Here is a 13,748-nt window from a genome sequence, read left to right on the forward strand (position 1 = left end):
AATCAGATCCTTGAAAAGCTGCTGTGGCTTTCTTTAATGAATTGTGCAGCTCAGGGGGCTGCATGAGAGATGCTTTGGCTGTTTCAGAGCTGCAGAAATGATGACAAATAAAAAAGAGGTCTGTATAATCATGTCGTCTGTTGCTGGCAGACACATGGTCAGGGCATTGTGATGGCTGAACACTTAATTCTAGAGCAATAGGTGCAATATGTGCTCCTGCATGGTCTGGGGGAAAGAGCAAATAGAAAATATGTCTATTCCCCAATGAATTTAATCTTCCTAAAACAATTTAAAATCCAATTTAAACAGTAGGCATTCCAGCCATTGTGTTTGTGAGCAAAGCCCAAAAAGTGTCTGAACAAAGAACATATTTTCACCAAAAGGGACATCCTCAGCTCAATGTTGGAAAATGGGCAGAGTCACTGATCCGAGTGCAGAATTTGGGAAGGCAGCTGCACTGTCAACATTTCCTTATAGGAGGTGACACCAATTCCTGGGCCAAGTGAGCAGGCATTTTGGAGCAAGGACTGCAGAAGGAACAAAGCTAATGCAGATAATGATTCACTGGCAGGAACCAGACACCAGCACTCCTGGCCTCGTACTCTGCAGCGTCCCGACAACCCCAGGGTGCCTGACTGTGCATTCGTTCTCTAAGCTGCAGCAGGAAAGCCACCACTCCAGCTGGCCTAGCACACAGCACCAGTAAGCCCAGGGCAGCTGCAGGTGCTGCTGGTGAAAGGTCTGGGAATTGAGCTGCCGCCTTCTTCTGGAGCGGGCAAGTCACGCAGCAGCTCTGCTGTTGCCTCGTGATGGTCCTTGTGTCCAAAGTCTGAGACAGAGGCACCCTTGTCTGTGAGGCCAAAACTTTAAGTTCTGGCAGAAAGTTAGCAGGATGGCAGATCATTAACTGAAAGCACCAGACCCAGATGTGGGTCTGGGAACCAGGCTGACGCACCAAACCACTCCATGTGAAATTACTAACCATGTTAGTAAACTGCTGAGGGAGGCTGAGAGCTCTGTGTGCTTCCTGCACTCCCCTGGCCCCAGCTGGGTAACAACCAGCCCCTCAGAGGCCCGCTGAGGCAAGTGAGAAGGGCAGGCACTGCTGGAGACATCTGTGGCCTTAGGTTACTGTGGCTTTGCAGCCTGGCATGCACAGCAGCTCGCCGCACGCTGACGTCAGGGCTCGGAGGTTGAACTTGGTACGGACTGATCCTCACACCCTACTATTGGCCTTTAAAGTCTACATGGAGAGCAGCACCATTCAGTCAAAGCCAGATGCTTAACAATCAAGACATGCATGTGAAATCTTCTCCTGATCCTTTGAGCTGTTGCACCCTGAGGGCTGTCTCATGCAGACCTCTGTATTTGCTGGTGTACATCCCTTCTTAATGCCTGCAGATGAGAGTGCTTTGTAGCACCAAAGGCCCACTGTGCTGATGGGGTGCTTCTTGCAAAAAGAGCTGGTGTCTGAGGATAGTATGAGCCAAAATCTGCTGAATCTTACCTTTCATTTAGATAACCTTTCCAGCATTTGTGGCTGAAAGTCAAATATTCAGAGTGTGAATTGCTGTCTTCTTGAGGGCTTGGGTGACTATCATATGGGCTAGGGGAAGGGTGAATTCCAGTGTCTTCCCTAATGATACTAGCTCTGTGCTGTTATACCTGGCACATGGATCACAGGATGGTTTAAAGCTCAAGGGCCTGATGTCACGTGGTGGCATGGTGCCCAGCAGGGAGAGAGCACTTTAGAGGTAAATTCTTTGGTGTGGACACTGTGAGATGTGGATCTAGTTACTACTTCTCTGACAGCAGAGCCCTGTCAAGGGGGAGGAGTGACTGATAATTTGGATTGAAAAAAAAATTTGGTATTACAGTTGCCCTGAAAGTTGAGTCATTAAAACTGAAGGAGAGAAAACAGCAAGGGGAGAAGCTGGGAGCAGAAACCTCCAGAACCAAGATTGCCACTTTCAAAGCGTTATAATGCTTAAATATACCTTTTCAAAGTAACTATAGTGGCATAAAAAATCCATGCATGCTAGCCATGATTTATGTGTGGTTAAACTGTCGGTGAAATTGCAGGATCTATCAGAAGGTTGGAGGAACCAAGATGCAACGGCACAACTACGTGGTACATTGTTTTAATGTTGTTTTTGCTTAGTATAAGAGTTGCCTAAAAGTAAGAAATAAAACCATTAGTGATGGGACATGTACCATCGTCCCCAGACTTGAAAAGCATGTGCTACTGTTAGGTGATACAGACATGGCAAGACAGCACTGATAACACTCCAACCTTCTGCAAGGGTTTGACATCTACTTCTTAAAGATATCACAAAGCTCTTCGCAAACTCTACGGCAGCCATATGCATGTTGGAGTAGTTCTGTGCCATAAGAAAGCTGAGGTTGTTGTTAAATCTTTCTTACATTAAGTAGATCGTCACTTGTCCCTTAGATCTCATATGCTCTGTTGCCACATCCCAGAATAGGTTTTACCTGATTCTGCAATGCCAGTGTATTTGTTATTTTTCAGCTTGTGATCTACTTTAGCTCAAGCCTTTACAGATGTTACTATTTCCTAAATGCATATTTCTGATTTTGTACTGGTGGATTAGACTTCCTAAATGTAGCGTGCCCTTGTTCTTGCAGAATTTCATCTTGTTGTTGAATCATTCCTTTGGTTTCTGCAACTCATTTTGAGTTCTGTTCTTGTCTTCATAGTGTTTGCAACTCTTCCCAGGCTGATTCATCTGCATGTTTTAACACTGCATGCTCTAATCTGCTTAACAAATTAATAATGCAGGTGTTGAATGGTCCTGTGCTAAGAAGAGATCCCTGACTCCACAAAGGAATTGTTCCCAAGTTTGTCAAGGAGCTATTTTGAAAGCAAACTCTGAAGAAGTTGTGCTTCCAGCTTACAATGAATTTTACCTTGGTATTTGCCTGTTTGCTTAAGGAAAATGGACTAAAATCTTTATTATATTCAGCTTTAACACAGCTCTCTCTTCCTCTCTTGTCCACTAGCTTAGTTATTCCAACAAGGATCATTGGATTCATTTGAAACAGCTTGTACTTGATTGCCTGCCTTGTTCGTGCAAGCAGCTTACCAGTTTACTGAATGAAAGTGCTTATAAACTGATTATTTAATCTTTTGTTTCACTGCCTTTCTGACCTTTGAAGTTAAGTTTGCCAATTGAAAAATAACTGCACCACCGGGAAGTTAGGTGTTTGAGACAGTGCTAGAGATTTCTTGGTGATGGTTCATTAGTTACTTCAAGGAGTTTCTTAAGGATTAAAAGTCCTGGCTGCTTGACAATATGTGAAATTTCTTCATCCTATTCATGTCCTGTTATGACCTATGTTCTTCACACCCTTCTTAAGATGAATACTGGGTCTCAGTTAAGCAAAAGGTGAAGATGACAGGACATGCTCAGAGTTTGTAATCTGCCGTCTGCTGAAAACAAAAACTGTGGCCAATGTTAGTCCCTGGGTTTGTGTAAACAAAGAAGATGGTTTGTCAAAACAAAGACATGGTACGATTTGAGCTGCTTGGAAATGTAATGGCAGACCACGGCCATGAGTGCAGTGGCTGCATTTCGGGGTACATCTAACATCAAGTTAAATCAGAAAGGGCCTCATGTGGCTTTCAGGAAAGGTCTGAAAGGGCCAGCTGAGGAAGGACACATGATCCTGCAGCTCTCCTGTTACCCTCTGAAGGTTTATAAATAGCTTTGACCCAGTAAAATGTTTTTTGTAGCAGTCTATAACTTGCTTTCACAGCATTGTGAGATTTCCTCATGAGTTCACATACTGCATCTACAACTACACACACTGAGCTGGTGTAAACTTGTTCTGATGGTTCAAATATTAACCCAAGAAGGAAAAAAAAAATCTTTTCCACTTTGTACCTGCAAGTTTAATGTTGGACCAGGTACTACCTGCCCTTCTGCAGCTGGTATAAATTCAGCATAAAAACCATAAAGCTAAGCTAACAGTGTGTTGCATGTACTACATAATGTAAAAACGTGATGGTGTGTAATGACATATCAGTATAAAGTCTCTATGGGGATGTGATCTGATGTGATGATGCACTATTCTGCTGTCAGTCTGCCTTAACTGCCTCACACAGTGGCAAACCAGAGGCATAGGCAGTGCCTGCTCCATATCCTAAGGAAGAAGGGGTGGTAGGTTCCTGGCTCTGTTGCTTTTTCCCGAGCCACAGCCATTAGCGCAGCCCTGAATAACAGACTCATCCGAACTAAGAGCTGAGGTCTACAATTTCAGTGATGAGCTACAGATCCCCTCGTTACGAGGTACTTCCAGGACTAGCTGAATATTACTGCCGAGCTATAATTAATAGGATGCTAATTACTACATTTGGCTAGGAAAGACAAATGTGAGGAACTATATCCAAGGGGTTCTAGCAAAAGCCAGCTGAAAGAAGGTGGGTTAGGCAACAAGGACCCATTTGGACTGCGGAAGAGTAGCCCTCAGTCAGGCTCCCTAACTCTACTTACTGCTGAGTGACACAGCCTCGCAGCAGCACATTTCTCTCTAAATTACAGTCTAGTGGGAAAGGGTGCTACAGCTAAATATATTTCTGGTTGGCGGGCAAGGACTCTCAGCCTGACACTAACATATGAGAGATGCATATATTTGGGTTTCAGCAATTTGAAGTTTAGCTCTCCTGAAAAGTGGAAAAATGGAACAACCCAGTGACAAACTTATTTCCAAACGTCTATTATTCTATTATTTTAGGTCAATTTTAATTTTCTTTCTCCAAATATTTTCAGAAAAAGCAATTGGTGCTCAAAGATTAAATCATCTATTTAGTTTTTGCTATCTCCTTGAGACTTTTACAAAGTAGCTCTTGAGCCCTCATTGCTCCTGCCTTTATGAGAGCTACACTTAGTCTAGGCTTCAGAGAAATATGTTAGTTCACAGATCCTTGGAAATAAAGAAAGAAAATGCATAGGCAAATAAGTGTACAGAAAAGGAGAAAGTAAAGAAAGGCAGAGGAGATGAACATGGAGAACGATGGTGAAAGTAATAACAAATACATTCACCAGTAGCATAAGAGGATGCTAGCTACATTTCTGCCTCCATTCACAGAGCTGGGCAGGTGCTGAGTCTTTAGCTATACGGCTTATACAAGCAGCTTCACTGTGGATCTGAGGGCAGCAGTTTCTGCAGATGGTCTTCAGCAACGGCAGGTAGAGTCTCTGAATTGGAGACCCCCTTTTTTTCTCTCTCTTTCTCCTTTTTTTTCCCTGTTCCATCTTCCCCTCTGGTTTAAAGCTGTCTGTAGCATGAAATCATATAAACTTAGTGTATCCAGAGCATCCTCCAGCAAGTTATTCCAGAATTCTACTTCCAGTTGGTGAAGAACCACCTCCATTTGCATGTTTTGAACTTGGACTTCATTAGTTTCATTTGATGACATCTAATTTTTGTATTTGGAAGAGACCATGAAGAGTTAATCCCTATTGACTATTTTCCACAAGCAGTACCAGATAGTGATGGTGGCTGGCTGGGATTTTATTTCAGCTTTCATTTAGTCTTTTGCTGCCTCATGCCCTTTCGACTTCCAAATAGTGACTGTATTTACCTAGTTACCGTAATGAATTAACTAGCGGGATTTCAGCCTGCTTGTGTGCCTTTCAGCAGCGCAGAGTTGCAAGGAAGGTAGGGGTGTGGACTTTACTGGGCTGCCAGCAGCAACAATGGTACCAAGTCCTAGGTCATTTTCAAACAGCCTCAAGCCAAAGGGAGAAATACTCCTTCCTGTTAACATAAAACTTAGAGAAACTAGGTAGGAAACAGATGTGCCTGTTCATGACACTGTAACAGGTTCGCAGGACTCCTATGCACAAAGTTCACCCAACACACGATATTTAAAAAGCACAACAGTACTTATTGCGCTATTATAGTTTTGCATAAGCAGATACTAGCATATTGCTCTATTATACCCTGGCGTAAGCAGTTACTAGCATATTATTTTCCCTTTATGAGAGTCTTACTGACCCGACTATGCCTGAGACACTGCTGAGCAGGACGGTGACCATTAACGGGGTCATCATGGAGAAGGGAGGTAGGTGCGGCACCTTCAGGGAGTCCCCCGTGGTTCGTAGAGCGTGCTCTATGTCTTCTCTCTCCACTTTGAGCTGTTCTTTTTTATACTCTCAGCAGATTCAGTGGAAAAGTACTGACTAGATGTTGCCGCACGCATGGCCAGTGCATGCAACAAGGCCTGCCAGGTGCGTGCTCTGCCGGCTAACATCGGCTCCTGGATTGCAACAACATATTGTTCAATAACAATCCTCCCAGTTCCCTTCTTCAAGGTCATGTTCTCACAGCTGTGTTCAGAGTGTAATTTTTCTGTCCTGGCCCTACACAGACCATCATCTAAAATCCCTCACACAGACCCTCATGTGGGAAGCCCAAGTGAGTAAATGAGCGCGTGACCTTTATGTTGATAATGTTCTTGGGTAACACAGGAACGATTTAAAGAGTGATTGTTTTCTCCTGGATCCCCTCATGACTTTTGCTTCTCTCTTCCCAATGGTCTGAAAATGAGATGCAGAGAGGAAATTACTGCCTTGAAGGAACAAGGACAACGCTTTTTAGGCTGCAGTTTCACACTGCTAAAATGAACAGTTCTTCCTTAATGGGGTGCTCCAACCCCTTCCCCTCCTCTCTCTCCAGCGCTAACCCTTGCTTTTATCCCACTGCAAGCTGGTTGTCAGGGAGTTAAACCAACAGAAATCTGCTTTCTGCCTTTTCCAGGGCTAGGTTTTGCTGGTTTAGCTTTGTGAACCAGCCCACTGCAGTCAGAAGAGTCTCAGTGTTGACAGGAACAGGACTACCTGTTCCCATGGCACCTGTTAGAGCATCGTAACTCATTATGAAATTAGCAGTGTTAAATGTTAGATGGCCCATCTGAATTTATCTTCCTCAGCATGTAAAGGTTATGATCCACAGGGATAATCACAAGTGTTGTCTGTCATTGCTCAAAGTCCTCCCTCTACTGCAAATTTTCCCATGCGTGCATTGTCCTTGCTTTTCTCACAAACCCAGATGCTGCACAGAATGGAAGTATGCATCTTTGTAATCCAAGAGAAAAGCAGGTGATACTGCCGGTTGCCCTTGCTGAACCTTTAGCTACACTGTAGCTTTCCTCATCCTTGTCTGCACATAGCAGAAATAACTTTCCCAGTTTGGGGACTCTGCATACTGTTGCAGTGCGAGGACTGTGTGTAAGGGTAGTCATATAAAGCTATGATGTCAGAGGCATCATGTCCAGTATCATTCCAGGGAAATTTACTCTATGTCAGTGACTAAGCATGAAAAAGAGAAGTCCATTCCCATAGAGCTGATTAATAACCGACAGTGGGTGTAACAAAGATGGCATTTCACAGTCCACAAGGGGAATGGGTAGGGCATAGGACTCAAGGCAGCATGGGAATCTACGTGACAAGTCAGGGAAATGGTATCAAAAGGGTCATTCTATCCTCAGGTCAGCCTGACATAGCTATAATTGCTGGCTACCTTTCTGTGTAAAGCCAACTGATACAGCAGTGCACAAATCTGGTAATGACATTCACAGAACCACAACCTCCATCTATATTGGAAAACTAGTGGGAGTACCTTAAAGTTCCAGATGCCTTCTGCATTTCAAATGCCCCTTGGGATAATCTGTTGCCTTTACTGCAATCATCTTGAAGCCAAGCTGTGATAAATTCTGCAGTTATGTAAAACAGAAACAAAGCTCAGCTCTCTACCTTGGCATTACACACTTGATTCCAAATGAGGATGCAAATAGATCAGACACTCCTTATGTATTTTTCTCCTCTCATTTTTTGTTCCTCGTGGCTAAGAGAGAAATGCCTGTTTGTATAAGACCTTGCCCAGCACTGCGCCTGCCTGGCACACAAGCACAGTATAGGTTTTGGTCCATTATGTCACATTTAACCCATCACCTCAGCTTCAATGACAGCCCTACGCTACGCAACACTGAAACCCCGACTTTCTTTGTACTTTTATTGCCTCCTTAACATGGCTTCCAGATGAAGAAACACACTGTACTTTCCACCCGCCGGACCAGCATTAACACCACTGCCCGTTTTCTTCCTGCACGGGCAGCCTTAGGGTACCACCACCAGTCACCTAACCCAGGACAGGTGCGCTGACGAGTGGAGGCGAGCACCCCGGTGGCCATCCTCCCTGGGTGCACCGAGGGGCTCGAGAAGGCCCGGTGACCGCGGGATGGGGAGGCGGGCGTCCTCCCCTACGCTCCTCGGCAGGCCGCTGGCCCTCGTGAAGAGCTGTGAACCGTACCAGGCTCGGTGTGGTGGGCGTAGGCCTGGTCCTAAACCTAAGCCTGGACCTAGAGCCGGTCCCGCCGCTGCCCGCCCTGACCTAGATTCTCTGGGGAAGGGGCGTGCCTGCCGCCTCCACCAATCGCCGCCGGCGTCACGTGTGGCGGCGGTGACGCGCGGCACCGCCTCCATTTCGCAGCGCAGCGGAGGCGCAGCTAGTGTTGTCTCGGCCGTCGCGGAGGGAGGAGGGAGCCGAGCGCCCGCCGCACCGTGCGCCCACCTGGCTCGGCCCGCACCGATACCCGCAGCCCAGGTTTGTGACAGGTCCGGGGGCTTCCCTGCGGAGCGCAGCGCCGAGGGAGGGCGGACAGCGCCGGTGGAGCGGGGTTGGTGGTGGAGGGCGCTCTCGGCCGTGCAGCCAACCAGGCTCTAGCGGATTTTTCCGCCGCTCTGCTTTAACACGATTGCGTGCCGCGGGGTGGGCGCGGCCCGTGCCGCCATTTTGTGGCGGAGTGATGGCGTTCCCTTTTCTTCCCTTTCCCGAGGGAGGCAGTGCGCATGCGCCGATAGAGAGGGGCTGGGCCATGCTGTATGGCATGTTGCGGGCGGGGCCGCAGGAGGAACGTCTTGTTCCTATTGGTGCAGGATGAGACGGAGTCCACCTGGCGCCTTCTTATTGGGCCGGAGCGGGGGCGGGGCCGGGACTGCGGCAGGGAGGGAGGCTGCGCGGGGCGGGGCCGTGCTGAGTCACCAAGTGGGGCCGGGGGCTCTGACAGGGCCGGACCCCCGTTGTCTCTCGCAGCGAGCTCCGAGCTCAAAGCCATGAGCGGCTGCCGCGTCTTCATCGGGAGGCTGAATCCGGCCGCCAGGGAGAAGGATGTGGAGAGGTTCTTCAAGGGATACGGCCGCATCCGCGACATCGACCTGAAGAGGGGGTTTGGGTTTGTGGTGAGTGTGGCCTGCCACAGGGCTCTGCGGTCCCTGTCCTCGGACCTCGCATGCCTTTGATGTGCACGAACCTGCTTTTAAACGTAACGCCGTTAACCTGCTCAGCTAAGCGTACCGCGTGGCAAATAAGCGTTTGCTAATTTCTTAGAGGTGTAATTTTTTTAATCTATGTTTTTGCTGTGGTGGTTTTGCAGGAATTTGAGGATCCGAGGGATGCAGATGATGCTGTCTATGAATTGGATGGAAAAGAGCTTTGCAGTGAGAGGTGACGTACCTTATATTTCATGAATATATGAGCTTGAATATCTAAACTAAGAGTTGAATAAATTTTAACTTGCATTATCAGAAATGTTTAAACTATTCTGTGGGTTTTTTCCCCCAATAACTATGAAAAATATGTAAAAAGGAAAATGTAAAAATGTATGGATTTTCCATTTTTTTTCCCCCCCCAGGGTTACAATTGAGCATGCAAGAGCACGCTCTAGGGGTAGAGGCAGAGGGAGGTACTCTGACCGTTTTAGTAGCCGCCGTCCACGTAGTGACAGGAGGTACGTATAGCTTTGAACTGATATAGATTAAACAAGAATACCGTAGGCTCATCTCATCCAGGAACTTGAGCTACAGTAAGATATTAAAAGGTGTTATTTGCCTTTTTTGACAATTATTTGATGTGGCAGTAGGATAGTGAGGGTTACAAGACTTCTCGGACATGCTTGTCTTTATGCTCCCTCTCCACCGTACTTAATGCTTGTTCTGGATTAATCGGGGCATTATGTATTTAAGTTGTAGTAGTAATGGCGGTATGCTGATACTGATTATTGGTACAGCCTTTGTTAATATTAGTATGTGGTTCTGTTAATCACTAATAAAAGTCTCAACTATTTATTTCCAAACAGAAATGCCCCACCTGTAAGAACAGAAAATCGCCTCATAGTAGAAAATTTGTCTTCCCGAGTCAGCTGGCAGGTTTGTTGAAACACGATTAACTATTTTGACTTCGTTTAATGGGTATGTAATGTAATGTAATTATTTTGTAAAATAATTAATTAAAATTAAATTAATTAATTTAAAATGTTTATGTAATTAATGTAATTTTAAATAATGTAATTTAAATATTTTGAATGAAAACTAGTTAATTTTAATTTGTAATAATAATAAATGTATATATTTGAGGATATATATTTATTTTTTTTCTTGTTTTTAAATCCATTTTAACCACATATTAAACCCTTTATTTGCCAGCCTATCTGTGTCGTTGGCCTTATGACGAGGAGTGCCTGTGGGTTATCCTAATCGTTCTGTCTTGGTCACTCTTGGTTGGGCCTGGTTGACTTTCCAGTCAGCTCCTACAATGTCACTTGGCCACCTCTAGATCTGTGTTTGCCGGTCTAGACGTAATCGATGCACTCCTTAAAGTGCCACATTGCAGCGATCCCAGAGCCTTAACGAGATCTGATTCCTAAGTTGAGAGCTGTTCCTCCTGTAACGCTTCCGAATAAAGAGGTCCTGGTCGAAAAGAGTTGAAAGATACGAAATTAGGTGGTCGTTGGAATCCTGATCGCAGTAAAGTGGTCCTTGGTAACATCAAGCATAGAGAATGTCTGGATCCATCAATAGTCTCCTGATAGGGAGGGCAGTGCGATTAATGGCTTCCATCGACTGGGTAGTGTTCGTCAAGTGGGTGGCGAAGAGCCAGTCGGGCATATATCGGGCATGACGGTATCTCCGGTCGCTTAATGCAGTTTGCTGCTTGGCTAGCCTAGGGAAATGTTAATAAAGGTAAAGTAAACTATATTTTTAATGACATATGGGGCACAAAATAATTGGTGTTATGTAAATGTAATTCTGTATGCATATAAGACTTGTAATGTAAATGGAGACTGAAATAGTACAAAAATAGATGGGTAGTATTTCAACTCAGTCCAGTATATGTACAAATGTATTCTTATTTATTTCTCTCTCTTTCTTTCTTTCTCTCTCTCTCTTTCTTATTTAATCTATATAATCTTTGTAGACTAGTATTTTCCGTAATGTTAAGACACTTTATTAGTATTTTGCTTAAAGCAATATGCTTTTTTCATTTATTTCGTGCCCTGATACAGATAATTCAGTTTTGATAGAATACAAGTATGGCAATTGCCATGTTTGTAATTTATCTAACATCTTCTCTTCCAGTAGTCATAAGTTTCTTTTGTTTGTTTTTAACTATTTTTATATAGATAAGTATTAGTTTCACTTCTTTGCATAACATAACTGGTCTTGTGTTAGGATCTCAAAGACTTCATGAGACAAGCTGGGGAAGTAACCTTTGCAGACGCACACAGACCTAAGTTAAATGAAGGGTAAGCCTCTAAAGTAATCTCTTGAAAGCTGTAGAGTCATATTTGTATGTACAATATTTGGGGAGGAAAGCTGGCTGCTTTTAGTGCTCAGCAGCTGTTCATGGTTTTAATTTAGCTACCCTTTGAAAAATGTATTTTCTGGTATTTGGGGAGGGGAATTCTCTGATTCATGCTTGGGTTATGACCAGGGATGACCACACAGAGCAGTGTGAGGTTTTTTTGAGTTGTTTTTCTTTTTTTCTTCTCCTAAGGTATGTTTTGCTCTGTCATCAAAATGACAGCTTGTAATAGTGAACTCTGTGGTTTGTTTGTTTTTTTTCTCTAGGGTGGTTGAGTTCGCCTCTTACAGTGATTTAAAGAATGCTATTGAAAAGCTTTCTGGTAAAGAAATTAATGGAAGGAAAATCAAACTAATTGAAGGCAGCAAAAGGCACAGGTACGGATTTTTGTTCTCTTCAGTAATGCTTAACTATTCATTGAGAAAGCTTCAAAGTCAGCAGGTAGGCAGCTGAACTGGAGACCAGTGAATTGCCTGGCCCCTGTGGTATGTGACGTTGCATTGCTAACATCAATGGTCTTTGTTTCCTCAGTAGGTCCAGGAGCAGGTCACGGTCTCGTAGCAGAAGCTCATCCAGGTCTCATAGCCGCTCCCGTTCCCGCAGCCGCAAGTCTTACAGCAGGTCGAGGAGTAGGAGCCGTAGCAAGTCTCGATCAGTTAGTAGATCTCCAATGCCAGAGAAGAGCCAGAAACGTGGTTCTTCCAGTAGATCTAAATCTCCATCATCTGTGGATCGGCAGAGGTCTAGATCCAGGTCGAGATCTGTTGACAGTGGCAACTGAACTATAAGTAACTTGCCCTGGGGGCCCTTTTTTAAACCATACTTGCTAAAACTTGTGGTAAGTATGTGACTTTCTGTGGGGAAGGGTTTGGATGGGGAGGGGGGAGGGATGGGGGAACTTTGTAGATGTGGACCATGGTGGGAAGGGTTATTGACTTATTGTATTAAATGTTTTTTGATAACCCTTTTCTTGCTCACATTTTTTTGTGAATGTCTGAAGTGTATAGTTTGTGTATATTGGCAGAGCTCTTTATAACTAAAGCAGACAAATTTTTTTGTACTCCAAAAAAGTCATCTGAACACTTAATTCCCAGTATATTCAACTGTGAATAGCAACTCAGAACATTAGTTTAATATCTCAAATTAAACTAATAGCTTTAGGCATCTAAGAGCTCTACATGTGCTGTACATAAAGCTTTATTTCAGAAGGTATTTTTTTGTGCTTTTGAACCATTGTTTCAGTTATAGGTCAGCAGGTTAAGCGCTGGTCCGTACTGGTAATAAAACTTTATTTTAAAAGCTTTTCATTTAATATGACTTGCACTACACTAAGAAAATGCCCATTTCACTGCCCTGTGGTAATAATAGTTTATAAAGCACCCTAATTCTTGATACTTAAGAATTAAATAGCTCAAATAAAGTATAAAGAAACATGTCTCTGCTTCTAGTGTGTTCTTCCTGTTGATAAAGTGTGTGTGATTGCGCCTTGGGTTGTTGGACAGCGTTAAAACGTTCCATAAAGCTGCGTCTACAGCAAAGCTATCGCTGAGCGTGGGGCAGAGCTTCCTTTTAAATATATCACGCTGTGTCCTTAATGTATCTTTATGTTCTGAAACAGGAATCTCGATACTAAGGAGAATCAGTGTCGTAGTTCAGAGCAGACAGTGGAATGGGCAAGCCATTTAGGTCTGAATTACTGGATAATAAGCGTGGACTAGAAAACATGGATGTAGTCAGCTTGCTTCATTAGTGAATGGGCGCACACGTGTATGGGAGAACATTGAGGTGTGGATAAAGCAGTTTTGTGGGCGTCAGTCCTCGTTCTGGAGGAAGAGGAGGGGGGTTTTGGCGGGTGGGAGCACTGTGGCAGTGTCACCCTGCAGTTCTGCATAGTGTCTGTGCCTTACAGGGGCAGCAACCCTGTGCAATACCTGGGATTCTCAAGCCCCCTGCTGTGTTAAGGGAGAGGTTTAGAATTTAATTTTTAAAATAACATGTTTTTTTATAAAGCATTTTACGAAGCTACTCCAGTAATCTGCTGAAACCTTTAAGAAGATCTCTGGAGCCTGGGGTGGGCTTTGGCT

The 13,748-nt window shown here is 44.4% G+C and overlaps 1 protein-coding gene across 4 annotated transcripts; it reads left to right on the forward strand.

The window, feature by feature from the left end:
- Positions 1-8,469: 8,469 nt before the first annotated feature.
- On the forward strand, positions 8,470-13,099 carry SRSF5 (serine and arginine rich splicing factor 5). 4 transcript variants are annotated; one of them, XM_064462335.1, is made up of 8 exons: positions 8,470-8,628; positions 9,118-9,263; positions 9,458-9,528; positions 9,716-9,811; positions 10,160-10,229; positions 11,532-11,605; positions 11,931-12,041; positions 12,196-13,099. In XM_064462335.1, exons 2-8 carry the CDS (start codon positions 9,138-9,140, stop codon positions 12,443-12,445), a joined length of 798 nt encoding a protein of 265 aa, XP_064318405.1. In that variant the 5' UTR covers positions 8,470-8,628; positions 9,118-9,137; the 3' UTR covers positions 12,446-13,099. The 4 variants fall into 4 exon arrangements, with proteins under 4 accessions (XP_064318405.1, XP_064318407.1, XP_064318408.1 ...); XM_064462337.1 differs by having other exon boundaries at positions 12,199-13,099; XM_064462336.1 differs by having other exon boundaries at positions 8,476-8,628; positions 9,092-9,263.
- Positions 13,100-13,748: the final 649 nt, after the last annotated feature.

This window comes from Phalacrocorax carbo, chromosome 10 (genome assembly GCF_963921805.1).
Source record: "Phalacrocorax carbo chromosome 10, bPhaCar2.1, whole genome shotgun sequence".
Taxonomy (NCBI): domain Eukaryota; kingdom Metazoa; phylum Chordata; class Aves; order Suliformes; family Phalacrocoracidae; genus Phalacrocorax; species Phalacrocorax carbo.